We start from the raw sequence: 26,652 nt of genomic DNA on the forward strand, positions 1-26,652 counted from the left end.
ACTTCCCACAGGGCAGGAACCCTTACTGTTCTCTGGACAGGAGAGGGAGGAGGAGTGGAGGGGGGGAGGGGGACAAATGGGAGGCGGGGAGGAGGCAGAAATTTTTAATAAAAATAAAAAAAATAATGACCCTAACAAAATCAACAATTATCAGAAGAAAAATACCGTGAAGTGAGATTCAAGTAATAGCTTTGATAAAATAGTCCAAACCTCACTCTTGGCTGCTGTTGTAAGCAGACACCGCCCTGCCACTGGGAACGTCCAACTGTGCTGTCCCAAAGACTCACACACATGAGTGGACAGGCCACTGTCCCAAGTGACTTCCAAGGGGAAGATGACAGGTATGGTGTCTGTAAAGACACATAAGAATCCGCAGCTTTCAGTTCCACTGAGAGCAAAATAGAGCCGTGTGGACCCAGTCCTGAAACATGGCCTCTCTCTCTCGTACCTGGACTTCACACCCAGCTCCTTAGACCATTTATGCTTCACATGCCATCCCACGAGGCTAAAACTCCATTGTGATTTCCTCCTACTCTACAAGAACAGAACATAATAGACTTCCTTTCAGATTTTCTGTATTTCCAATGCCCAGGTCTCTGAGGTCTTGCTGACCCAGGAGGGGCTGCCCAATACAGGGCAAGTTAATGCCTAGAAATAGCAAGCTATTTCCCTGATAGCACAGCTTCAAATCAACCAAGCAAAAGCTCCCCCTCCACGCTTTCCTCCCCCCGGCCCTGCATTCTAGAAAGGAACAGCCCTCTACCAATTACCCCAGGTTCTGAGTCAGACTAACACCTAGAGCCCACTGAAATTACCCCGCCACCCCACCTCAGCACGTACACACTGGCCTTATGGGCCTGTCTCAAGGAAGCCACATCAAAGGAACAAGTTCAGCCTGCCTCTGTGGCTTCCCAGGTAGCTGAATGGTGTGCATTCCCTTTCCCCTTGACAGCTCTCACCATTATTTGTGCATTGTAGTTGTCCCCTGGCCTGTTGACCTCACCCACCTGAATAGTAACAGGCATTACATTTCAACACACACACACACACACACACAAAGTTTAATTTTTATTTCTTAATTCCATAAATTTTCCTTAAGCCTTCACCACCTGCTCCCAATTATATATGGGCAGATGGCAAGCAGAAAGAACACAGCACAAACACTAATGGGAAATTGGGGATTCTATGGTATTTAGCTTGCTGTTTTATGTACAAATACACTTGGGGTTTGGGAGAACAGATACGTCATATTGCTGAAGTCATATCTGATGCTTATCTCTAGCTTTCTCACTGGACACAGTACAAGAAACATGCTTTGCAAAGAGCAACACACCCCGAGAACGGGATTTTCAGTGACAGTCAATGCTCTGATGAAATAAAAATAAACTGCACTGTTACACATCAAATTCTGGAAAGCGTCAAGCATCCAGAATGGACTAAAAGGAAGCACAGCTGTCAATGTGGCCAGAAATAGGTGAAAATGAGAGCCACAGAGGCTTTCTGCCCAGCACCCACTATACAGAACGGGGGCCTCCACTCTTGATCATTCCTCCTGTTTCAAGTCCACCCTCACCTCACCCCCACCCTAACCCTCCCCTCACCCCCTCCTACCTCATCCCCACCCCCGTTAAAGGGCTTTCACTTAATATTAACAAGACTATTGTGAATCACAATCCCTTTTCAGAAACCCGAGTCACTGAAAGGTCAGCTACTACAGAAACCTCTTTAGGAATGACCGAAACCCTGATCTCTGGCCCCAAAGTCCATCTGACTTCAGAAGTCAGTTTTCCCTTACCAAATCGGAGATATCTAGAATATACTATTTTGGTCTCTATTCCACCTGACCCCCATAAAAAAAGTCTAAAGTCAAGGAGACCTTACAGGCCGTACCTGCAATGAGGCCAGTGCAGCGGCATGCTGGAGGTTAGCTTCCCTCACCTGCCCCCACTGAGTGCCAACAGGGAACTCACTCTGCAGACATAGCCACCGCCACGGTGTTCAGAAAAGCATTCTTAAAATGTTCTTAAATAATGGAAAATGCATGTGTCAGATAGGGTCCACTTAATCCTCCCAATAACCCTGTTCTACAATGAATCTTGAGTGTCCCCACAAGGCCATGTGTAGCATGCCAGACTATGGGCTAAGAAGAGGAAACAGAACCTTCAAGCAGTGGAACCCAGTGGGAAAACTGTTACGGGGTGGGATACCCTTGAAGGGGTTTGGGGGACCTCAACCTCTTCCATGTCTTCTTGGTATGGTCACATGAGATGAGCCAAACTCTTTCTTATGTATTCCCCTATGACGTATCATGTCATTGTAGGCCCACAGCAACTGAGCAAGAGAGACTGAGGACTGAGCCTCTGAAGCCAAGAGAAAAAATCCTCCTCCCATCTTGGGCATTTGTTAAAAAAAAACTAGGACACACACTAATAGAGAGGGTGGATTCATTTAATCCTTCCACAGCCCACAACACAAATACTCTCAAATACGTCTTACGAATGAGAAAGTATCCCTTTAAAATACTTCGCATGAATATGTGCTACTTTTAAAATCATAACAAAAGTAAAAATACATGACAGTCTTGAAGAATTCAGGAAAATGTAAAATAAGCAGAAGACACGTGACAGGAGAGAGAAATTGGAGCAATGCCAAGTCCATTCACCCATAAACAAGAAAAACCCAGATGGGTGTCTACCTTGCACTCTCCCCTGCACAGCTGTGCAAAGCTCCTCCAGCACAGCGCAGCCGCTTACAAGTAACTAACCTGACAAAAGCGCCTTAAGAGAGGCAGAGTTTATTGTGGGTCCAGCTCGAGGGTCCAGGCCACCACGGCAGGGAAGTCACAGTCAGGAAGCAGGACACTCACACTCAGCTGCAGCAAACGGTGGCTGTTCTCAGTGCAGGGCTTTCCAATTGCTCTGCATGGATCTTGGTGCTGTTGACAAGGAAGCTACAGAGCATCCCAGCCTAGGCTTCCAAGGACTCGAGTCTCATCTCTTCAAACTCAACTTGTTGGTGACACTTGCTCACAGTGGCTTCTGGTGGCTTCTCTTTCCACTGCTTAAGGAAATCCCAGGGGACATGAAAACAAAGATGCCCTTCCTCTGAGGGACAGTCTGCTCTCTGGGAAACTGCAGCAGCTTCATGACTCAAACTTTGTATGTGAGCCCCACAAAAAGAAAAACAATCAATCTATTCCTCCTTGCATTTCTGCTTTCCAACTCCTCGAATATCCTTTTTCAGGGCGCCTGAGGAGGTTTCTAACCACGCAGAACAAAGAACAAACATCAACAAAGACAACTGCTCATTATGCAGTGCTTGCTGCCAAGGCCCGGGACAGATGCTACCCCGTGTGGACAGTTTCTCCCAGCTGGCGACGCAGTCACTGTCATTACCTTCACTGCGGCTGTGGGAAGCTTAGACTCTTAGCAATGAGATGGTCGCAGCTATAGCTCTGCAGAGGTGACGACAGGACCAACTTAGGAGCAAACTTAAACTGTCCTACCAAACTTACCAAAGTGGAAAAGAACAGGAAAATCACACTTTATATGAATACATGTGTACAGGCATACATATGCGTCCATACAAGATCTCCCAGTGGCCTGGAACTGGCCAAGCAGTGTGGTCTGGCTGGCAAGGGAACCTGACGATCTACATGCCTGGCCAGGACTGCGATCACAAGCATGAGCTTTTCTTACATGGGTTCTCAGGTTGGAATTGGGTCTCATGCTTACAAAGCAAATACTTTGTTAACTGGCCTCTCCCTTCTAGACTTAGAACCACACTTAAAAAAAAGAAATCAATAATTATTTGTTACAACCCAATCAAAATGTATTTTTTGTTTAATAAATGACTGTATCAGACTAGAAGCTGACGATGATCCCTATGGCAGGGAAGTGTGCTTCTGATGACTCTAGGGCTCAGGGCAGTCTTACTGACAGATGGACGGTCCAGTAACAACTGCTACAGTAGATGTGTGTAAACAGAACCATCTCTCAGGTTTCCACCAGAATCTATTGCAAGCCTGTGCCAATAACAATCAGATCTCTATGAACATTTGAAGTTATTATTATTCACAGAGATGAGTCAACCACTCAGAAAAACCAGTTGCCAGTCCCCAGAGTAAGTCCCTAGCTAGGTGACAGCAGTTTCACCACACTGAAACCTCAAATGAGTTCTTCTATAGGACATGTTTTAAATAAAAAGAGACATGGCCTGGTGGCTATGAACCCTCTTTGCTCTTGCAGAGGACCTGAGTTTGGTTCCCAGCACCCATGTCAGATGGCTCACAAGCACCTGTAATTCCAGCTTCAGGAGATGTGACACTTCTGGCCTCCATGGGCACTGCACTCAAGTGCACAGACCCACATTCAATATCCTAGTTAGTTTTCTACTGCTCAAATAAAATACCATGACCCAAAGCTTGGGAGAAGATGAGGTTTACTTCACCTCTCAACTCTCAGGTCACAGTCTGTCACTAAGGGAAGGAGGGCAGGAGCTGAAACGGACACCATGAGGAGCACTGATTACTGGCTCAATCTCATGGCTTACCCAGGGTAACGAGGACCACTGCCCAGGGGTAGCACTGCCCCCAGTTGGCAAGAAAATGACCCAAAGACTTAACTACAGGCCAGTCTGAAGGAGCAACTCTCAATTGAGATTCCCTTTTCTTAAATGTCTAGGTTTGTGTCAAGTTGACAAGAACCAACTACCATATGCACACACACACACACACACACACACACACACATACACCATTAAAAAATAATAAAAACTGGAGTATGGTGGTACATGTCTAGCACTTGGGAGGTAAATGCAGACAGATCTCTGTGATTTTGAGGCCAGCCTGGTCTAAATAGAAAGTTCCAGGTCAGCCAAGGCTACTTCAAACAAACAAATAAACAAAAGACAGCAATAACAACAACAATAATAATTGTTTGAGTAAGAAATCTGAGCATTCAGAACTAAACCCGATCATTTGCAGACAGCTGATCTTGTCAACATAATGGAATGAGGGGAAGAAAAGTTATTTCAACCAATGTGACTAGACCTGAGTATCTAAATTCAGAAGAATAAAGTTGGACATCTTCTTGAGTATACAAAACTAAGGTCTACATGTAAGATCTAAAATGGTGTAAGTCTTAAGAGAAAATAAGATTTAACCCTTTATTTGGGCAAAAGGATTTTAGATAAAAGACCTATAGCACAACTCAAAACAGAGGTTTTTAAGCATACTTCACCAAAATTAGTAACTTTTCTGTTATAAGCAGTAGATCAAAAAGGACAATTCACAGAATAAAAGTATTTGCAAATTATCCGCCTCAGAAGGGACATACCTAGAATCCAAAATATATTAAGATATCTTAAAACTCAGAACTGGGAAAGGATCCACATGGGCATGTCTCCAGAAGAGGTGCAAACAGCCACTAGGCTCCTGAAAAGACACTTAGCATCCTGAGTCATGAGTGCTGTGCAGGGACTGTGCAGTGACAGGCTGGCGACACATAGGTTGTGAATGAATTCACAGACCGGAGCGAAGCTGCAGTTGGAGTGTTCTCTGGGAGGGGTGGCTCTGCTGGGAGGCAGGGGAGCCCTTTTCACAGTGGTTAAGAGGAAAGTGGGTAGGTCTTACGGGGCAGACATCTGTGTAGACCCATGTCTGGATGGCTAGCCAGACATCTAACTACTCCGCTAAGATGGAAGCTCTCCAGTGTGGCTTCTCCCTTCTTATGAACAACTATCTGCACAACACAGCACAGTACTCCAACTCCTAATGGTCTGAGTCTGCTCACAAAAGTCTGGAATCCTCCCCAGTGTTGTCTGCACAGACTGCAGCCAGGCTTGTGAGGTCAACTCCTCTGACCATGAGAATGAAAGGAGTTAGCAGGGAACAGGCAATCAGGGAAGAGGCCACGAAAGCAGAGACCATGAAGAATTCTGTTTATTGGCTTAATCTCATAGCTTGCTCAGGACAACCAGGCGTACCTGCTCACATACCACCTAAACCACAAAGAGAGCTAACACCCCCACTCTGCAGCTGGGAGGCCGGCTCTCTTGCCTTTGTCACGCTCCTGAGCCAAGGACCACCTGAACCAGCTAGGAGATGAAGTAATGGGAGGGGCAGGAGAAAATTAATAAAGAAAAAGGGGAAGATCAAAGAGGAGGGAGAGCTCAGGGGCCCTAGAAGAGACTAGCTCAGGGCCTGCTAGATAGCTCTGGTGCTTTCGGCTTCTGCTTCAATAAACATGTCTTCGCCTCTCCAGAGTCCTTACTTTCTTTGTGCCTCCGTTTCAATTCTTTATTGTCCTCTAGGAAGACCCTAGATACCTGGGCAGTCAGCCCGCAGCACCAATATTCTAGGATCCATACTCCTGTTACAAGAACAGCCTGACTTAAGGCAAAAGCAACCTTGTTGTGAGGTTAGAATAGCCCAAGATGGCCCTCATCCTAGAATGGGGTTTATAGTTAGGAAAGAGCAGAGCCAGCTCACACCACCAGGATGCCCTTTCTCTTTAAGAGCACGTGGGACAAGGGTATGTAGAAGTTAGAGGCCTGGGACACTGGTGGTGAGTCAGGAAAGGCAGCAGTTCCTTTCCGGCTTGATGGCACCCAAAGGGTTAAATCTGATGACTCAGCATTTCTACTCCTACATACACACTTGAAAAAAAATGAACGCACATTATTTTGGATTTTTTGAGTGGGCGATTCTCTGTGTAACAGCTCTGGCTGTCCCGGAACTCACTCTGTAGACCAGGCTGACCATGAACTCATAGACCCACCCGACTCTGCCTCTTGAGTGCTGAGATTAAAGGCATGTGCCACCACAGCCCAGCAAATATTTATGTTTATTGTTATGTATGTTTTGTCTGTATCGCCTTTGTGAATGTATGTCCGCACATAGGCCAATTCCCCAGGTAAGTTAAAGGAGGGCCAGATGCCCAGAGCTGGAGTTACCGGTGGTTGTGAGGGGCCTGACCTGGATATGAGGAACCAGAGCTGAACTCTGGCCTGCTGGAAGATCAGGAAGGTCTCTAAACCACTCAACCACCTCTCTGGCCACCTCCCTCACATCTCTAAAAATTAAAACCTAATCTGTTATCATTCTTTTAGGATTAAAAAAAAAGTTTTACACTTTCAAATAATGTTGAAAAAAATTGGCTTGTGGCCAGCAAGATGGCCCTTTCGTCTCTGTAAGTCCTTTAATATTAATGTTTTGGATCATGATCGTTTTTTGTCAGTGATGAAAATTGCATGCTCTGCAACCCTGACAGTTTGCATCCGAGTGAGTCCCCAAAACCCACAGCAAGTAGGAAACCAACTCCCAAAAGCTGTTCTCTAACCTGCACCTGCGCAGCACGGCGCACGCACACCTGCTCTCTAACCTGCACCTGCGCAGCACAGCGCACGCACACCTGCTCTCTCATGCATGGACTCACACCTGCACCACTCACTCTACCAACAACAACAATAAAACAAAAAAGATTCTTAAATTATTTGGTCGGGCGTGTCTGCCCAAGAGTGAAGTAGAGGTTAGGCGTTTGTCCAGCTCCACTTTACGAATAAGAAGGGTCTCTGAACACCTGTTAGTTTAAGCGTGAACCAAGTGCCCCCAAGGGCGAATTCACAGCACTTTGGGGCTAAAAGTGCTTATGTCCCTGAAGTTGTAAGCCTGCTGTAAAATGTTTTATAAAGTTTACATGAAGTGTTTTATGGATCTTTCGACGTTTAGTTTTCTTAAGAGCGCACATATGAAATGGCTCAGTCTTAGCACTGGGACTCCCGTCTCTGTTTTCTTGTCCTGCACCAAAACAGCCCTGGGAATGATACTTGCTGGCAACCCACAGCCCAGCTGGAACGGAGACAAAGCAATGTGACAGCTTAGTTATTATCTTAGCACCCACTACTCTAGGTGGCACACTCAGCTCTATTTATGCCTCAGTGCTTGGGGGGGGGGAAGACTCCATTTACATATGTAAATTGTGGGCACACAGATAAGAATAAGTGGCACCACACAGTCACACCAGAGGTGCAGCCAGACTGGCATCTCGGTTTCTATCGTAGGCAAAAGTGGGCTGACTGTGGCACCACACCCTCCAGCCCTTGACTCTCCCGGGCAGGAATACTAAAATCACTATCAAAACCAAATCCATGCTGGGAAATGCAATTATGTAAGATGCCAGTTTTTACACATTTGGCTTTGCTGAAATAAGGTTTGAAATTTTAAAAAGCAACAGACATGTGTCAAGATAAACCTTGACAGCACAATGAACTGTCAGATGAAAACCTAATGTCCAGACATGGCCGCCTACCCTCCAACCTCCTGAGTGGATCCTCTATAGTGATCCTGCTGCCAGATAACTCTCGGAAACAATCACGCTTGCACAAGGGTCTACACACAGAAGCACGCATGTGCTGTTCTTTGAAAACCAGATACATGGATTCACCATGTTCTGTCCTCCAACCCCTCCCACAGGGGAAAATCTTATTCAACATTGTCACAGTAACCGCTTCCTCTCCATGCGCCCAAAGTCACCTCATTTAAAAAGAAAAAAGTCACCTGAGCCACATTTATGCTTGTAGTCCATAAGCGTTAAGTACATTCACTATGCTTAGTCAACACAGGTGTACCCTTTTGCTTCCTGCCCTCCAACCTTTAGGAAGCCCAATTCTGTTGTTTTGGTTTTTGATTTGTTTATTTGGTTTTTATTTGTTTTCATGTGTATTTATTTGTTTCTGTATTTGTTTTTGTTTGTTTGTTTCGGTTTTTTGAGACAGGGTTTCTCTGTGTAGCCTTGGCTGTGTTGGAACTCGCTTTGTAGACCAGGTTGGTCTTGAACTCACAGAGATCCACCTGCCTCTGCCTGGGATTAAAGGTGTGCACCACCACTGCCAGGCTGTCACTGTTTTTAACTACCTCAGATACTTCATTTGAATGGGGTCATACGAGAATTGTCCTTTTATAAGAGGCTTGTTTTGTTGAACATAACGTCCTTGAGGCTAAAGTAAGCCGGTACTAAAGCACAACCATGTGCCTCAGACACATAAGCATGTCCAAGTGTCAACCACCTTTCTTATTTTTGTCCTTTAATTTTCTAGCTGTCCAGGACTAGGAGCAGGGCAAGTCTGTTCTACAGATCGAAGCTGTAAGAAGAGATCAGGATGCCCAAAGCCCTGAGTGACTAACTGAGCAGCTGAAGCAGTGTTCTACAAAGAACATGCCTGCATGGACCTCCTAGGAAGGACCTGCCCAGGATAGAGAGATGGCTCAGTGGTTTACAGCTCTTATTGCTCTTGTAGAGGACCTGGGTTCAATTCCCAGCCCACCTGGGAGCTCAGTTCCAGAGGATCAAACAGCCTCTTCTGACCGCCATGGGCACTCACCATGCACATACATGGTACACATACACACACATAGGCAAAACATTATAAACATAAAATAATTTTTAAAAAAGGACTACTCTCCAGCAAGACCCTCACCAGCAATGCTCACCTCTAGTTTCTCAGCTCAGAGAATGACATCACAGCTTTTCTTTACTGTGTCTTAGCAATACCTAACAGGCTCTATATAACACATTATGTTAGGTACTATACACAGATATTACACGTTACATACGTCAAAGGGGTGCTACACAGACAGTGAACTGTTCTTTAGACCTTTTACTGTATCACCGAGGCTGGTTAAGACTTCAACCTATCAGCCTCAGCAGTAGTGGGGATGCTCTGCTTTGGTGTTTTTTGTTGTTGGTTTGTGTTGGGTTGGGGTTTACTGGGACATCATCTTGCTATATAGCTCTGGCTAGCTGGAATTTGCTAGGTATAACCATACTGTGTGAACTTGCACTGATCCTGTTTCTGCCTGGGCCTTCTGAGTACTGGGATTCAGGGGCTGGACCTCTGCATCTTGCCTCTGCCTTTCGAGTACTGGGGTACGGACTATACCATTAATCTGACTTAGAATAGATATGTTTTCCATCAGGAGCTCTAGACTTCGCATGCAAGTTGCTAATTTTCATACTCTTCCAGACGTTTTTTTTTTTTTTTTTTTTTTTTTTTGGTTTTTCGAGACAGGGTTTCTCTGCAGCTTTTTTAGAGCCTGGCCTGGAACTAGCTCTTGTAGACCAGGCTGGCCTCGAACTCACAGAGATCCGCCTGCCTCTGCCTCCCGAGTGCTGGGATTAAAGGCGTGCGCCACCACCGCCCAGTTCTTACAGATGTTTTTAAAAGGACACTCATTGAGTGAAAGAGAAAGACCTCTTCCCACTGGGAACAGCTCCAGTCCCGTGTGAGAAAGCTGAAGGAGCAGCAAATCCCACCGGCCTGCGCACAGCAGCTCAACTTCTGCCACTCCACCCTGGGGAGATAAAAAGGGTTCGAGACAGGTCCACTGGACCTCTTGTTTGCACAAAACTTCCATGTGCAGCGGCCCTCACCCCACCCTCCACCCCAGCCACCATAAGGAAATCATTTACTGCTTCAAGCTTTTCAAAGCCTCCAGCCAGAAGCCACTACTGGGCAGAATGATTTGCATAAGGTTCCTCATTGGTTAGCCAGTGCTGTTGAAGTGGCCTAATTCCCCTTACTCAGCAACCTGCAACTTTCCCAGAGTACTTCTTAGGGCAGGACAGCATTGGAAAGGCTGTTTTCTGTTAAATCTTGTGATCCACATACAGGGTAGAATTTTCTGGAACAATAACAACAAAATAAGCAACTGCCTGGGAGTTTACGAGACACAAAAAGACAAAAAGATTAAACCAAATTTATCACATAAAAAAAGGTGAATATGAGATTTAAACCACAAGATTATGTTTACAATTTATAGCCATGAGCTTCGCTGGGTTGCTCTGAAAAAAACCCAATACCAGTCACTGCCTCGCAAGATGTATGTGTCTATTTTATGCTGCACGCTGGTGTGAGTGCAGGAAAGGGGGGCAGGGAGCAGGGCAGCTGTCCATGCAGCAAGCTGCTTAGCAGCAGCAATGTGTACCCTTGACAGAGCCCCATGCTAGGAGTCTGTTTCCCTAGTTACTAGAGAAGGGTGCACATCTTTCTGGCTCCAGAAGACTTGTGGCCTCCCGGACTCTCAGGCTTCTAGAGAGCACCTGGAGGCATGGGCAGCATGCCCACAAAAACCTGGGCGGTTACGGGCTTCCCTGTGAAGGCTCTCAACTCCCGATCTTGTTTAAGGATCAGGTGGACACTAAAACTGCTCACGCAGCAGGACTAACGGCCAGACTGGGAGTTTTTGTGACTTGGACGCTGAGACTCTGAAGGAAATTCCTGGAAAGAAGCTGTGTGTACAGGGCTGACTACAAGTGCGGCGATGTGGAGCGGCTGCAGCAGCGCGGCTCTGATTACGTCATTGCCATGGGGCTAGCTTCAGCTCCGGTAGCCACTGCTCACCCACTCTGCCAGTGATTAATAGATAAAAAAAAAAAAACCTTTCAAATATAGTATTAATTTAGCAGACCACTAACTTCCACCAACCCCAAAGCTAAAATGCCATCAGATAGCATCTGAGGCCGGAGGGAAAGCCCCCTCCGCCTTGCTGTAACCAGCCCCTAGCTCAGGACTTCCTTCCCTCCGTGAACTATAAAAACTGTTTCCATGTCGCAACATGGAACTTGGAGTGTCTGAGTTACTGCTCTTTTGCTGTGAAAAAAATTATGACCAATGCAACTTTTGATTTGTTTTGGTTTTTTGTGTTTTGTTTTGTTTTTTTCAAGACAGGGTTTCTCTGTAGCTTTGGTGCCTGTCCTGGAGCTAGCTAGACCAGGCTGGCCTTGAACTCAGAGAGATCCACCTGCCTCCGCCTCCCCAGTGCTGGGATTAAAGGCGTGCGCCACCACTGCCCAGCAACCAATGCGACTTTTAAAGAAAGCATTTAATTGGAGGCTTGCTTACAGTTCTGGGGAGTTAGTCCACTGTGATTGTAGTGCGGAGTCTGGCAGCAGGCATACTGACATGGACAAGCAGTAGCTGAGAGCTCACAAGATCTTCAAGTTGCAGACAGGAAGGAAAGACTGGATTGGCATGGGTTCTTTGAAACCCCAAAGCTCACCACCAGTGACACACCTCCTCCAAAAAGGCTACACATACTAACCCTTCCTAAACAGTCCACTAACTAGGGACCACGCATTCAAACCTATGGGGGGATATTTTCATTCCCACCACCACATGGGGTAACCTAACCTGTGGTTCCAGGCCATGGCCACTCAGAAGGATCCCAGAAAACAACAACAAAACAAACAAACAAAAAACTATCTCTTATTCTCTTTAAGATGAAATCTGTGTCGTCCATTGACAAGACCACGCTGCCCCTTCTGACTCTATGATACAGTAATGCCTGTGTCCCTCTGCAGGACATAGCCAAGTTCTTTCGGTCCTGGGCAGCTAGCAGGAAGAAGGATTGCGTCAGAGGTCGCTGACAATGAAGAAAAGCTGACTCCAGACAGGAAGATCCTGCCTCTGGAGCTGTTTGCTTAGTACAGTAAAAGAAAGCAACACAGAGATGGGTCAGAAGGGCAGATCCTTCCAGCACTAAATTTCTGGGAGCAGATCCAAAGGGAGCCTGCTGGACCGATACCAGACCTCGCAGCTCAACAGAAGTATGACTTGAGGACATCCTTCATGAAGAAAGCTGAAAGTTCAGGGCTTCTTGGCTGAAAGTTCAGGCCTCACATCTCAACAGGAATGTGCCCGGGTCATCCTCCTTGAAGAAATCCTGCAAGTCCAGAAGTTCTCGGCTATTCTTCCGATACTTACTTTGAAAGTACACACGTTCCAACAGGATCTGTGCGTTAGGGATGATCTGAGCTCAACAGGCAGTTTTCCCTGAGATAGCAGAGAACTGGACCCAGGTGAACTGAGCTGCATAATACTTAAGATACGCACAAGTCAAGTGGTGTTGAGTCACACCAGAGCACACCTGGGCACCAGCCTCCATCCATGGCTCCATCCCCCCCTCCTCCACAGCACCCTGAGGCTGGAACTGCCAACACCTATTTCAACAAGCACACCAAGTCTTTTCAAAGTAAAGTGACAAGTTTATCACAGTTTAAGTATTTTTTTAGCAACCTTGGATTTATAAAAATATCTTTAATACTATTTTCACCCGGTTCTTTTTTTGTAATTAATTTACTCTATGCCTGCATGTTTGTCTGTGCACCACTTGCATGCCTGGTACACACAAAGGCCAGAAGAGAGTGTCAGACCCACAGAGACAGGAATGGCACTTGGTTGTGAGCCACCATGTGGGTGCTGGGAATCAAAACCAGGTCCTCTGGAAAAGCTCACAGTGCTCTTAACTGATGAGCCATCTCTTCAGCCTCAAACATCCTTTTTCTTAAAAAGGTGTTAGCGACAAAGTGCTACTGTTTAATGCTGTGCCCCAGGTTAGCTTCTCCCCATGAGGCCTGTGGCTTCGCTTGCACCGCTCTGCCTGCAGAGTGTGAGCGCACAGTGCACTCTGCGCATTGCTTGCTGAAGCACCACCGCTTCCAGGGCGCTAAGCCTGGGATAAGAGATATTACTTATGACCTTTATTAATGCACTAAATGTCTAAAAGAAAAACAGTGCAATAGATGTTCGTGCTATTTATTAAATATTAATCCTAACTAATTAAATATGCCATAAACCTATGTGAGGTTGCGTGAGCACGTGTGTGAGCAGGCTGGTGGAGGCTCTAAGTTGATATCAGCTGACTTCCTGATCACTTCTCACTTTAGTCACCGAGGCAGGATCCCTCCATCGAGTGCAGCGCTCTAATTGGCCAGTCTAGTTGTTAGCCAGCTTCCCTGCTACCTCGGCTTCTACCTTCCCCATCTTCTCCACTGAGCCATCTCCCCTGCCTAATGGTTGGCTTTTGAAGACAGACTGAAAATATTCCCTCCTGTATCAGAGTAAATTATAACAACACAGAGTACGGTCCAGTTTGTTGTAGCCCTAGAATGAAATACAACCAAGTACTCACAGGGCTTGCTTTTTCTGTGAGTGAAAGTTGTAACTGGAGACTGCTCGTTCTTTTCCTGGCTTTCCAGACCCAAATAATCACACAAAAACTATATCAATTACAACATTGTTTGGCCAGCAGTTTAGGCAGATTCCTAGCTAGCTCTTACATCTTAAATTAACCCATATCTATTAATCTGTGTATCACTAGTCCTTGTGTAAGGCTGGTCCTTCTGCTTCAGCAGCTACATGGCATCTCCCTGACTCTGCCTACTCTCCCTATATATCTCTGTTCAGATTTCCTGCCTGGCTTTATTCTGCCCTGCCTTAGGCCGAAGCAGTTTCTTTATTAGCCAATGGTAATAAATCATATTCACAGCATACAGAGGGGAATCCCAGATCAAAGTTATATTTTTTCTTTATAATCGTATTGCCTAAATGCTTATACTAACCATATGTTTTTAAAGCATAAAGTGCTGAGGTTTTTGTCTGTGCTTGATTTGGGGAGGGAGAAGATTTCATTCACATTTGTGTGTGTGTGTGTGTGTGTGTGTGTGTGTGTGTGTGTGCGCGCGCACACGCAGCATATGTGGGTATCCTTGGAGTCCAGAAGAGGGCATCAAATTCCCTTAATCTGGAGTTACAGGTAGCTGCCAGCCACCTGGCACTGGGTGCTGGAACTGAACTCAGGTTCTCGGGAAGAGCAGCAAGTGCTCAAGCTCTGGACACCTCTCCAGGCACTTGAGTGCTGTTTTAAAGTTAATTTCCAAGTAATATTACTTTAACATTTTAAGAGTCAGGTGGCTGGGGCTAACATGCGCAGCTCAGCAGCATTGGGCTTGCGTGGCATGTCACAAAGCACTGTGCCTTGGTAGTCATCCCCAGCAAGGAAAACAATGTCCCTCTGATATGTACTGTTTTAGAGGCCGACTCCCCACTTAGGTTTGCAGATGCCCAATGGGTAATGGGAAACAGGATGCGTGCTTACTACGCCTGCCTTCATTTTATACCCGCCTCCTTTGCTAGCCCAAATTCTGGGCAGAATCTGGAGGCAAACACATGGATCGTTCAGAGTACTCCTCTGAAGATGGGACTCCTCCCCTCCAAGACTACATACATCAATATGTGATTAAGGCACTTCCGGGATTTGCAGGGCATCATAAACGAGAGTTGCTAACTCTCCACTTTCCAGTGTCCAGCTCCAGACCACAGCCTGCCCTAGTGCAGCCACCATGGTCTGACAGAGAAGCCTCCGGTGGTGGGAACTTCTTGCCACTGTTGCTGCTGCTGGTCAGTACTGAACTCCCAACCAAACAGCCTACATTAAGAATATGACGGCTTGACCATGCCTGCTCCCCCACCTCACCCCACCCCACTCTTTTGGCCCTTCCCTACAGGACCCAAAGCTCTTTATTAGCTCTCTGAAGGCAGGCATGTGTTGGCTGATCCAGCAGCCATCTCAATAAATTGCTTTCCTACTTCGCCATTACTTTTGCTGTTTGTGCTTTGGAGTGGACGGCTGACCCTGTCTATTGGTGATGGTATACACAGCCAGATACGAGCAGTGACATTTTACTGTGGGTGTCCTAGGTGCTTGGGCCCTCCTTTCTTACTAAAACTACTTGCAGGAATAAAACCAAAACTTTAAAAAAAGCAATTCTTAAAATCCATATTTAAGCCCAATTAAGGAACGGACTTCAGCTAGACCTGGACGCTGACCAACAGTAACCTAAAGCTCACTGTATCAACCGTATCACTTGCATTGACACTGGGAGCCTCTCAATGACTTTTCAAGTAACTTCTAGGCAGCCGCATGCTCAGTGCGCAGCAGCTTACATAGGTCTTTGAGTTATCAATCAAATTTCAAACCTCAAAAATTTAGAATAAAAAAACTGTTCACCCTAGGGACTTCTGGGTTCATAAACTGTCCCCTGTCCAGACTTGACAGTGAATTCCATTTCCTGTCAATACATTTTTATTTCTGCTACTGTCCATGTGTTGCTTGAATTCTTTCCCGTGATAGCACAAGAACGGTGACCCAACTTGCCAGGTGCCAATGCCCGCCTGCTGCCAAAGCAAGGCTTCTGGGCCTCTGGTAACATTCCTAGCATGCTGATTGCCCTACCTGCTGCATCCGTGCTTCTTAGAAAACATCTAAAAGAACAGAAAGACATGGGAAATACCTAACCAACTGCCTCCTTGATAACTCAGATGTAAAGGGCTGGCGAGATGGCTTGTCATGTAAAGCAGCGGCTGGCAGTACTACTGTTTCCATCCTTAGATGTTGCACAATGGAAAAAGACAATCTAGTAGGTTGTTCTCTAAATCACGCACACACACACACACACGCACACACGCACGCACACACGCATGTGTGAGTGCATAAATAAACCATAGCTCTAAACTCAAGAACAGGAATTTTTAGATCAATTTAGCCAGTGGTGGTGGCACACGCCTTTAATCCCACAGCACTCTGGAGACAGAGGCAGGCAAACCCTTGAATTCAAGGCCAGCCTGATCTACAGAATGAGTTCCAGGACAGCCAGGACTACACAGAGAAACCCTGTCTTGAAAAAAAAAAAAAAAAAGAGCCTGTCTCAAATAAATAAAGGCAAGGAGTGAAGTTTAATGTTAGAAGATTTGTCTAGAGTATGCAGGGCCCTGGGTTTCCATTTCCAGCACCACAATAATAATAATGGTAATAATAACAATAAGTCATAAAAATCAACAAACACCCTAGCCCTAGCCATTAATTAACAGACATGACTACATATATGTATTGAGCAACCTGACATTTAGAATCATGAACTAATAGGAGAGATTCTTTTCTTGGAAGAAAATAAAAAGCTTATCTTTATTTGTGTGTGCCATGTATTCTCACATATACAGGTAGCCCTGGAGACCAGAGGAGGGCATCAGACCTCCTGGGAGCTGGAGTGACAGGCAGCTGTAAAGGCACCTGATGCAGTGCTGGAGCCAAGCTCGAGCCCTTTGGAAGAGGAAGGGCTCTTTACCACAGACCCATCTTCCCAGTCCCTAGAAGAGACATTTAAAAGCACGTGCACTTAGGAAATCCATCACATTCACTTCCTGTCAGTTCAACAAATCGGGCAGGATGGCATGATGAGAACCCACCTTGGCTTAGACGCCATGATTAGGACAGCACCATCACCAGCAGCAGCACAGTGCTGGGTGTCTGCATCCTAGCCACGCTCATGGCGTGCAACTTTTCACTTGCACCTCCACGTCCAATTCTGCTTACCAGTGCTGAAGAACCTGTCAACTCAAGCTGCATTTCCCAGACTCTGACCTAGAACCTTGACAATGAATATTGGATGGCGACAAATATCTACTCATCTTCCTCTGTGGCCTCTGTGGCAGCCAAAGTCCTGGGGCAGGTCCAATCCTGACTACTAGGTAAACTGCAGTCAAGGAAACTGGCAAACCTTGTGCATTTATTGTTAGTTAACTAATTCTAGCACAGTAAAAAGACACGTGGTATTTATTTCTGGCATAATGGGCTCAGAACACTGAGGTAGTAGGATTGCAAATTTGAGGCCATCCTGGGGTACAGAGTGAGTTTCAGGCCAGACTGGGCTGTTTTTCTAGTTCTAAGTCTGTCACAGACTTTTTGGTTTGGGTGATAGCTAAGTACATAAAAATAAATTCGATAATGAAAAGTGTAAGATCCAGTGTGAAGTGCCCCAGCTTCATAATGGCTATTCTAACTGTATGGGAGCTCAGTGAGATGTATATAGACATTTTGTGCATGGAGTGGGGAAATAATATGCATGTGGGGGTGAGAGGACAAATGCAGGAGTCAGTTCTCTCCTGCAACCACACAGGTCCCAGGGATTGAACATGGCTCACCAGGCTTGGCTACCAGCGTCTTTAACCAGCTGAGCCATCTCATGAGCTCTTGCAGACATAGCTGTGTGTACAACTGCAGGGATACATGGGTAACGTGTTTAGGGTACACAGACATAGCTGTGCGTATAAGTACAGAGCTACATGGGATAGATACCTCTAGTCCTCCATGTGTGTCCCACCCTACACAACCCCATCCACTCTCCTTCCCCAGAGAGTGAAGCTTCTGAGCTGAGGGGCACAGCCCTCAGTGAGCTCTGAAGAAAGCCACCTGAAGAGAGATATTACCCTAAGAAACTAAGTACTGATTCACAAGTCTTTCGTTTGTATTATCCTGCGTACCCGGTGAAGACGTGTAAGTGACCATGCTGCTTTAAGGGCTTTGTCAGCTCTTACAAAAAATCAACAGTAAGTCAGTAATGATCCAGGTCCTCAGGCAGAACATTTGCAAAGCTGAAGAACACGCAGATGCGGAATCCTATGTCAGAAGTTTCATTGCTATGGTTACAAAGCACTGCCATTGTTTCTGAGAACACCACTGCAGATTGGGGCATGAAGTCAAGAACAAAAGACCGAATTCCTCCTTGGTTCCTGTGAACCAAGATCAGAGCAAATCAAGAGAGCCAGCCCTCCACTAAAGTACTAACAGAGTCCAAGAACAAAAGGCTGGGGAAAAATTCCACACAGACTTCCCAAGCTTTGTTTCAAAATGCAATTAGCCAGTCTACAAAAATGTTGTGTAAACAGAAGTCTGATGTTCCTTCCACTCCTCATCTTCTCATAAACAAGACTGGCGGGTGTAGATGAGCTTGCTCCACTTTTCTAGAACTCTATCTAATCACTTCGTGCTGTAACATGACTTCAAACCCACAGTGCTTCCAAACTTGCTCTGTGATACAAACCCAATCCAACCGAAGTTTTCCACAGCAGCTGCTTTCCAAACACTTCAACCTCACAAGGCAAGCTACAGAAGAAAGGTCAAGAGCAAAAGCCTCCTTCCCTTCAAGAGCAGGCAGATGGTTTACAAAATCAAACCAAACCACCGTTTGAATTTCCTATACACACCACACTGATTCACAGGCTATACGGTAAAAATTGCTTTAAATTATCACTAATAAGAAAAATGACCATTAATATACAAGTTAGAAGATGTATGAAATATTATAAAATATTTTTTTACTAGGGCCACAGAGGGTCACTTTTGAATATTTAGAGAGCCTAGAATTTAAGGACAATCACAGTGGTTTAGTTTGGTAACTTGACCAATACTGCTCTCAACATTCATCATAACACTAAACTCAAATGAAAACAGCTATCTGAAATGGAAACTCACTAGAAAAGCTGCCTGCCTCGGGATGATGAGGGGGTCCATGAGCTTCAGTCATCAGGTGAGTGGGACCTCACTTCTCAGCCTCTGAGTAAGGTCAAGGGGACTGGAGCAAGGACATTTTAGGCAAGTTTTATCACCTTTTCAAAGAACTGGAAACAGCTTAGTCCAAGAAGGAAAAGCAATTGTGTGTAATGCTAGTGCTACAGACCTACCAGCTCGCATAAGAACTCCTCTTAGCTGAGCAGAGTGGTGCACACCTCGAATTCCAACATTTGAGAACCTGAAGAAAGAATGCAGTGAGTTCAAGACCAGCCTGGTCTATAAGTACACAGTTCCAGGCCAAACTAGGATACAGGTAAGACCCTGTCTGGGAGGAAAATGAAAAAGAAAAAAAAAAAGAATTCCTTTCATTCCAGCACTAAAAAGGTAGAGGTAGGAAGATTCCCACAAATTCATAGTCAGTTTGGCCTAACAGCAAGTAACAGGCTGTCTTAGTCACTGTCCTACTGCTATGAAGAGACTCCATGATCAAGGAAACTCTTATCAAAGAAAGCATTTAATTGGGGGCTTGTTACAGTTTAAGGGTTAGTCCATTGTCATCATGGCAAGGAACATGGTGGCACATGTCCACTGGAGCAGTAGCTGAGAGCTACATCCTGGTCCAAAGGCTGAGATGACACTGGGTCTGGCTTAGGCTTTTAAAACCCCAAAACCCACCTCCAGTGACACACTTCCTCCAGCAAGGCCATACCTCTTAACCCTTCTAATCTTTTTAAATAGTGCTACTCCCTGGTGACTAAGCATTCAGATGAACCTATGGGGGCCAATCTTATTCAAACCACCACACAGGCCAACCAGGGCTACATAGCAAGACCGTGTGTGTGTGTGTGTGTGTGTGTGTGTGTGTGTGTGTGTGTGTGTATGTTTGTGAAAATGTATCAAAAGATCCAGACAACTGGACTTAGACAGCTCTAAAATATAAGCAGCCATGCCATGATAATCATTGCTTTATCCTCTTTTAGGTTTTCAGAATGATTACATTACTACACTTGGGCAACTACTAACAAAGTTGATGAGACTCACTCTACTCACTGCCAGATACCCAGTATCAGTGGGAAATCTTCTGCCAGTATTTACATGGAAAATAGCAGTCAAGGAACTAGCAATAGGACAGGAATGTGACTCTATCTCTTTAGCCCAAAGATGAGTCAGAATCGGCTTTCCATTTCCTACACACCAGTGGCTCCCCAGCCTCCCCAGCACTCCTCCCTTTCTGCTCTGCCACAAAGACCTGGCCCAAAACCATTTGTCAGCTCGCCCTGGGCAGCTATCATGAATCCTAAGAAAACGCATGAGGGAGCCATCTACATGCCAACTACCCAGCTCACCCAGCAACCCTCACTGGATTTACTGTGCCAGTGAAGACCAGGGCAGAGACTTAGCTCTCTAACACTGGAACGTGGCTGATCCCTGCCACGATACTGCTTGGCCGCCGCTCCAGTATCAGCTCTCTGTGAGCTGTGCCAGCCCACAGCTCCATCAACAGGATAACTGCCTGCCAGCAGGGTTTAGGCGGTATACGACATCCACTGTATTCTGCCATCATTTTATACACTAAAAAAAAGTAAATGACTTGAAAACTGAAAGTGATCCACACTATTGATAAATGTAGGACTCAAATTTATTGCAGCCAAAACAAAACTAGGCGTAATAGAACAGGAAAAAAGTCAAAACTGTGACTCAATTCATTAGGACAATGGTATATATACTAAACGATAAAGAAAAAGCTCAAAGTTAAAGACTTAAAATTACTGAAATGATCCAGTTTTACAAAATCAGATTACATATAAAGTAGAAATGACTGGATATATTAAATATCAAAACATGGCTCTCTCTCTAGGTAATAGTGATTTTTTTTCTTTTCCTCACAATACTGCAACATAATTTCAAACGAGTATCCGTCTTGGAAAGAATAAATCTGTGCCTAGATCCCTTTCAAAGGTGGGAGCACCTGCTATGAGGACTCAGTAAAGAACGGGGGGACAAGAGCTTTGCGACCAAAGCCTTCGTTAAGGTATTCAGCTAGGTTATGGCACATGCTCTGCACACAGATGCAACACGCCGTACCAGTCAGGCCACACGGCCAGTGCACTAGTAGGATACTCTTGGGGGTGTCAGCAATACTTTGTGGTACGTAGCCTATATTTTTTATTTGTGTATGTCTCTCTCTGTGCATGTGTATGGATGTCTGTATATATGTGCACATATGTGTGCATGTATGTGCAAATGCATGTGTGTGTATGTGTGAGTGTGTGTGTGTGTGTGTACATACGTGTGTGTGTGCGCGCATGTGTTTTCCATGTGTGTGTTTGCCATGGAAGCCTGGCAACCTGAGTTCAATTCCCCATCCAACATAAAGGTAAAAGTAGAAAGGCTGCTCCACAAGGTTGTTTTCAGACTCCCACAGGCATGCACGTGGCAGCCACGCCTCCACACACGTCTTATACAAATGATAATTAAAAATGCCTTAAATTACTCTGCAAGAGGAGAGAAGGCTGTAGTAAGCAAATTCTTTGAGTGGGTGGGGAGTGGAGGGGACGAGGGGGAGGGAGAGGGAGAGAGGGATGGAGGGAGAGGGACAGAGGGGGGGAGGGAGGGAGAGGGAAAGAGAGAGGGGGGGGAGGGAGGAGGAGAGAGAGAGAGAGAGCATTCTTTTATGATAAAAACCAACAAGACTGGGGCTCCAGCTCTGGGGAGGACAGAAGCTAACACTGCCAGAGCCAGCTAGCAGGCAGAGCTGACAGACACATGTATCTAACTTCTCTCTACCCAAATGGGACTTGGGCCACTACTATCCCCTTTCCTAGTTCCCCTAAGAAGTTGACTCTACAGGTGGCCCACACTTGTAGTTCAACACTTGGGATGCTGAGGCAGGAGGATCTTCTCAAACTCAGTACAGCCTGGGCCAATCAGAGCTACACAGTGAGGCCCAGTCAGAACAAATAAGCAGCTCACGCAGCACAAAATGGAAGTCCAGTTCTTTACCCAATTCTTGCCAAATGAAATACTATGCTTTAATAAATGTCCTGGGTATTTTTGTTTTTTAACCTTCGACAATGGATGATAGTCCCTGGTAGCATTAAAGGTTTTATGAATTAACATAATAGACATTAGAGTGGGTTTTCATTAAGAAAAACCTCAATGATCAAAAAATATGATCTTGGCTGGGCAATGGTGGCACATACCTTTAATCCCAGCACTCAGGAGGCAGAGGCAGGCAAATCTCTGAATACAAGGCCAGCCCAGCCTACAGAGCAAGTTCCAGGACATCAGGGCTACACAAAGAAACAATGTCTCAAGAGGAAAAAGAAAAAAGAAAGAAAAGGAAGGAAGGAAGGAAGGAAGGAAGGAAAGAAGGAAGGAAAAAAAGAAAGAAATATGATGTCACCAGGCATGGTGACACATGCCTTTAATCCCAGTACTAAGGAGGCAGAGCCAAAGTCTTCAGTTTGAGGCTCAGGTCAGTCAGAATTACATGATGAGATGTGTCTCAAAAACAAGAACAAAAACAAGGCATAAGCCACACACCTGCAACTCCATCACTGGAGAGCTAGAGGCAGGAAAATCAGAATTTAGGGTCACCCTCAAGTTGAAAGCCAGTGTGGATTACATTAGACTGTCTCAAGAAAAAAGGGGAAGGAGGGGAGGGAGAGAGAGATGGGGAGAGGATGTAGAGACCTGTCTGTAAGCATCTGGGTGCATCCACCTTTGCATGAAACTGCTGATGAGATAGATGGACAGAGTCTTTACTTTGTCGACGGCAATCATAGGCTGGACCTGTCCACAAAGCCCCGCTCATGGGGCAGTCATGGCTGCCTGAGCCCATGCAGAAGCTAGCCAAGTCCTGCCCACTAGAAGGTGCTCACATCTGCCCCAGTGAACTTTTTGTTCAATATGCAGACCACAGCATCAAGAAGGCAAAGAGCTACAACTTCCCAGAGCTTAAGGAAAAGCTGCAAGATCAGCAAATGATTGCATGTTTGGCATAACTTAAATCTGTTAAGTGAGTGTTTGTGACTTGGACCAGGTATGAGGAAGAAACTAAACCTCATTGGCCCTACTGGTAGCCGCATCAACCAAAACAAGGGGCAACTGTCAAGCTGAGAAGTCAGCCAACTGGAACCTGGAAAACCAGTATCCAGAGGTCTGGATCAGGCTGCAGATCTGTTTGTTTGTTTGTTTTCCTTTTTCTTTCGTACTTCAGTTGTCTCACCTGTGAAAGACAGGGCTGTTACCTAAGAGGACGATATATTTGTGAAACCAGACAGTACAGTAAACACAGAAATAAAGTTCTGCTATGGCCTTCATCACCACAATTATCGTGAATGCTTACATTTGCCTGCAGGAAGCCCTGACAATTCTCACTCTCAAATTGTCTTGGAAAGGCTGTCTACATTGTTTCTTAAAGCATGCATATCATCTCAATCTAACAGTGTGCCACTGTTCCCTGACACCTTCATTCCCAGCCATGCCCTAAATCAGAAGAGCAAGGAAGCTTTCTGCTTATCCCTAGAGGCCCGCGTCAGGGTGCTCTCACCCAGGAGGTAATGTGGGGCTCTCCCCTGGGATCTCTGCCTCCATTAGCATCCATTAGCCAGCGAGGAGGCAAAATCTGAGTATCAGAGTGGATAGAGCAACCAGAGAAAGATGACTGGCAGATTGTGCAATGGCAGGCAGGTAATGACAAGTGATATCTTGGAGCTAGGTCTGGTGGCACATGGCTACAATCTCAGGAGGTTGAGGCAGGGGGATCACCATGATTTCAAGAGCAGCCTAGGCTACAGGCTGAGTTCCCAGTCAGTCTGGACTAAAAAGTAAGGAAAGAGGAGGGTATGTCTCGTTGTGTGGGATGATAGGCTGACAATCTCCACCTGGCCCAGCCGGTTCTCTCACTCTGAGCTAGTCCAGCCCCCCTGCTCCCTCCACAGCATCTCGCTTCTAGAGGTATCTTCTCAGGCAAGCTTCTCACCCAGCCCTCCCAGGGCGGTTTTACTACGCAGTCCTGTTACAGAACTACTGGACACGGTGTTGTCTACACGCTGATGAAAAGCCCCACACTCATGCACACACACAGGTCATTGCCGGCAGAGATGTTTGGTTTCACACACCATATCCTCCTCCTAGCACTCAGCAGGCGTTTTTAAGTCAATAAGGATACAACTGGCAGACTTAAATTTCTGGTGATGCTGTGAGGTTTGAGGGGTTCATTGTGTACAAAGCTAGGGGCTAAACTCAGCCAAGTGCATGCTAGACAAGCACTCAGACATTTTGCTTCTTCCCCATACCCTCATATATACTCCTGCTAGGGGGGGGCGATAGTCCCGCCCAATTATATAAAATCGTGGTGTGATTGGCTGCTCACTATATTGGAACCACAGTGAGGCCTCTGGCAGCACAGAGAAAGCAGAAGTTATTATCCTGTGGGGAATGGCCAGGACTTGGTTCTTTCCAAAGTCCTAAGAGGGGAGTTTTAGAAACAAGTCATGAATCCTGGCAAAATATTACTCATACCCATTAAAAAAAATCATTTACTGACAATAATTTCAGAGCCTGAATTCCGGCACCTGTCCTGAAAGAGCTTCAAGGGGCTTCCAAAGAAGCAGGAGCAGACGTTCCCAAATAGACGCAATTTCTATACATTGAAAAGTGTTGTGCTAAATTGAAGAATACCACTTAGAAAAGAACAAGACTAATGAATCTGGATGCTGCTCAAGATAGAGCACTTGCCTAGCATGCACAGGCACGAGACTCTGTTCCATTTCAGCACCACGTGAAAAAAAAAGAATTTGCATTTTTTAAAAGCCATCTTTTCTGGCCCCTCTGGGTCTCAAAAGCCCTCATAAAATGGAGGACACGGATGGGACACATGCCTTTGCTCTCTCCTTTTCGGAGTGGGGGGAGAGATATCATTTACCTCAAATCAAAATGCCTCAATTTCCTCATCTAAGAAAAAGCTAGCATGACTGCATGCCAAGCACAGTATTAGACCTCAGAAACCAAGATGACTCTCCACACGGCCACCTCAAAGAGGACAGGCCACTACAACCGGTGGGTCCAGAGACTCAGCTTAACCCCTACAGCACTTACAGATGGCCTCCATTGTCCTAACGCTCAAAGTAAACAAGACCAGTCCCGCACCTCAATGCCCACCCACCGCGATCGGATGGGGGTTTGTTTTCATTTTTAGTAACCCATTAAAACCGAACAAAAAGACATAATCAACGTGGGGGGGGACCATCCAGATGGCTTTACCTAGTTCGCTGTTGTTTTTCTAACCCTGTCGAAAGAAGGGAAATTAGCATTAAAGGGCTAAAACCTAATAATTCTCTCCTATTAGGAGACGCGTATAGCTTGGATAACGAGAATTTAACTAGCAAGATTACAAAACAGGTTCCAGCAAGATGAACTGCCAAGGAGGTTATGAAGGCTCGTGCCCAGTCAGGGCTGGGTCGGGTCCGGTCGGTAAACCCAGGAAGCAGGGTTGACCCTTCCCTGCGCCCAGACTTGTGCCCGGGAATTTGCCAATCAGGTTTCCAGGCGTTCTCACGACTACAGAGCCCACGTTCTAGACTTGGAGATGCCAACGCTCTCTGCCTGGACTGACTCGAGTTGTATTCGGAGCGTGGAAGCATATCTTGTCCGACCCCACGTTTTTCCTCCGGTTCATCCCACAGGCAGTGCAGTGGCAGCAGAGCTGCGGCGCTCACTCGAAGCTCCGGAGGTGACACGTCCCGGGAACCGATGGAATTCTCGGCTCCAGCCAGGCTCGCCCCGCCAGCCGGGAATCCCGGAGGCCTGACGCCGAGGTCGCGGGGAAGGGGGTGGGGGTTGCCTCTCGGGCTTCCCCCGCGTCCCTTCCCGCCCACGGGCTTTCCTGAACCCGAGCCCGGCGCGCCGCTCGTTCACGGTTCTGACAACCCGCGAGGCAGCCCGTCTCGCTCACCTGGCCAGCACAGCACCGTGCAGACATCGCCGCGGCCGACGACCTCAGGGACGCTGCCCTCTGAGCCGCCACTCGGGCCCTCTCGGCTCCGTCCGCGAGCGCACGTCTCGGAAGCGAGACTCTCCTACAAGCCGCGAGCCGAGCAGCCCCAGCTGAGATCAGCCTACGGCGGCCTGAAAACAACCGCCGCCAAGCCCCGCCCCGCGCCACAGGCCCCGCCCCGGGACCGCCCTCGCCTGCAGATGCCGCCCATCGCTTAAGCTCCGCCCCCTTTCCAGACCCCGCCCCTCTCCGGGCGGCGCAGCGGGCTTTTTCCTCCCTGGCACTTCCGTCCCTCCGGGTTTTACCGACCCGCCCGGTCGTCGCGTCGTCCCTCCGCCCTGGCTCCGATGAGCGAAAACCACTTGCCTTCGTTAGTAAAGCATGGAGCCCTAGTGAGATATCCCCCTCCCGACTCTTCTGCCCGGGTCCCACTACAGGGACACCGCTGGTCCTGGGCTGCAAT

At 46.5% G+C, this 26,652-nt stretch overlaps 1 protein-coding gene across 1 annotated transcript in view; it reads right to left on the minus strand.

Moving 5' to 3' along the window:
* Serinc5 (serine incorporator 5) overlaps window positions 1–26,332 on the minus strand; it is a 94,088-nt gene extending 67,756 nt beyond the window's left edge. The window contains exon 1 of the mRNA XM_038323473.1: window positions 26,148–26,332. Within this exon, the coding sequence (XP_038179401.1) occupies window positions 26,148–26,174 (27 nt within the window). The 5' untranslated portion in view covers window positions 26,175–26,332. The remainder of the gene's footprint in view (window positions 1–26,147) is intronic.
* Window positions 26,333–26,652: the final 320 nt, after the last annotated feature.

This window comes from Arvicola amphibius, chromosome 3, assembly GCF_903992535.2.
Source record: "Arvicola amphibius chromosome 3, mArvAmp1.2, whole genome shotgun sequence".
Classification (NCBI taxonomy): domain Eukaryota; kingdom Metazoa; phylum Chordata; class Mammalia; order Rodentia; family Cricetidae; genus Arvicola; species Arvicola amphibius.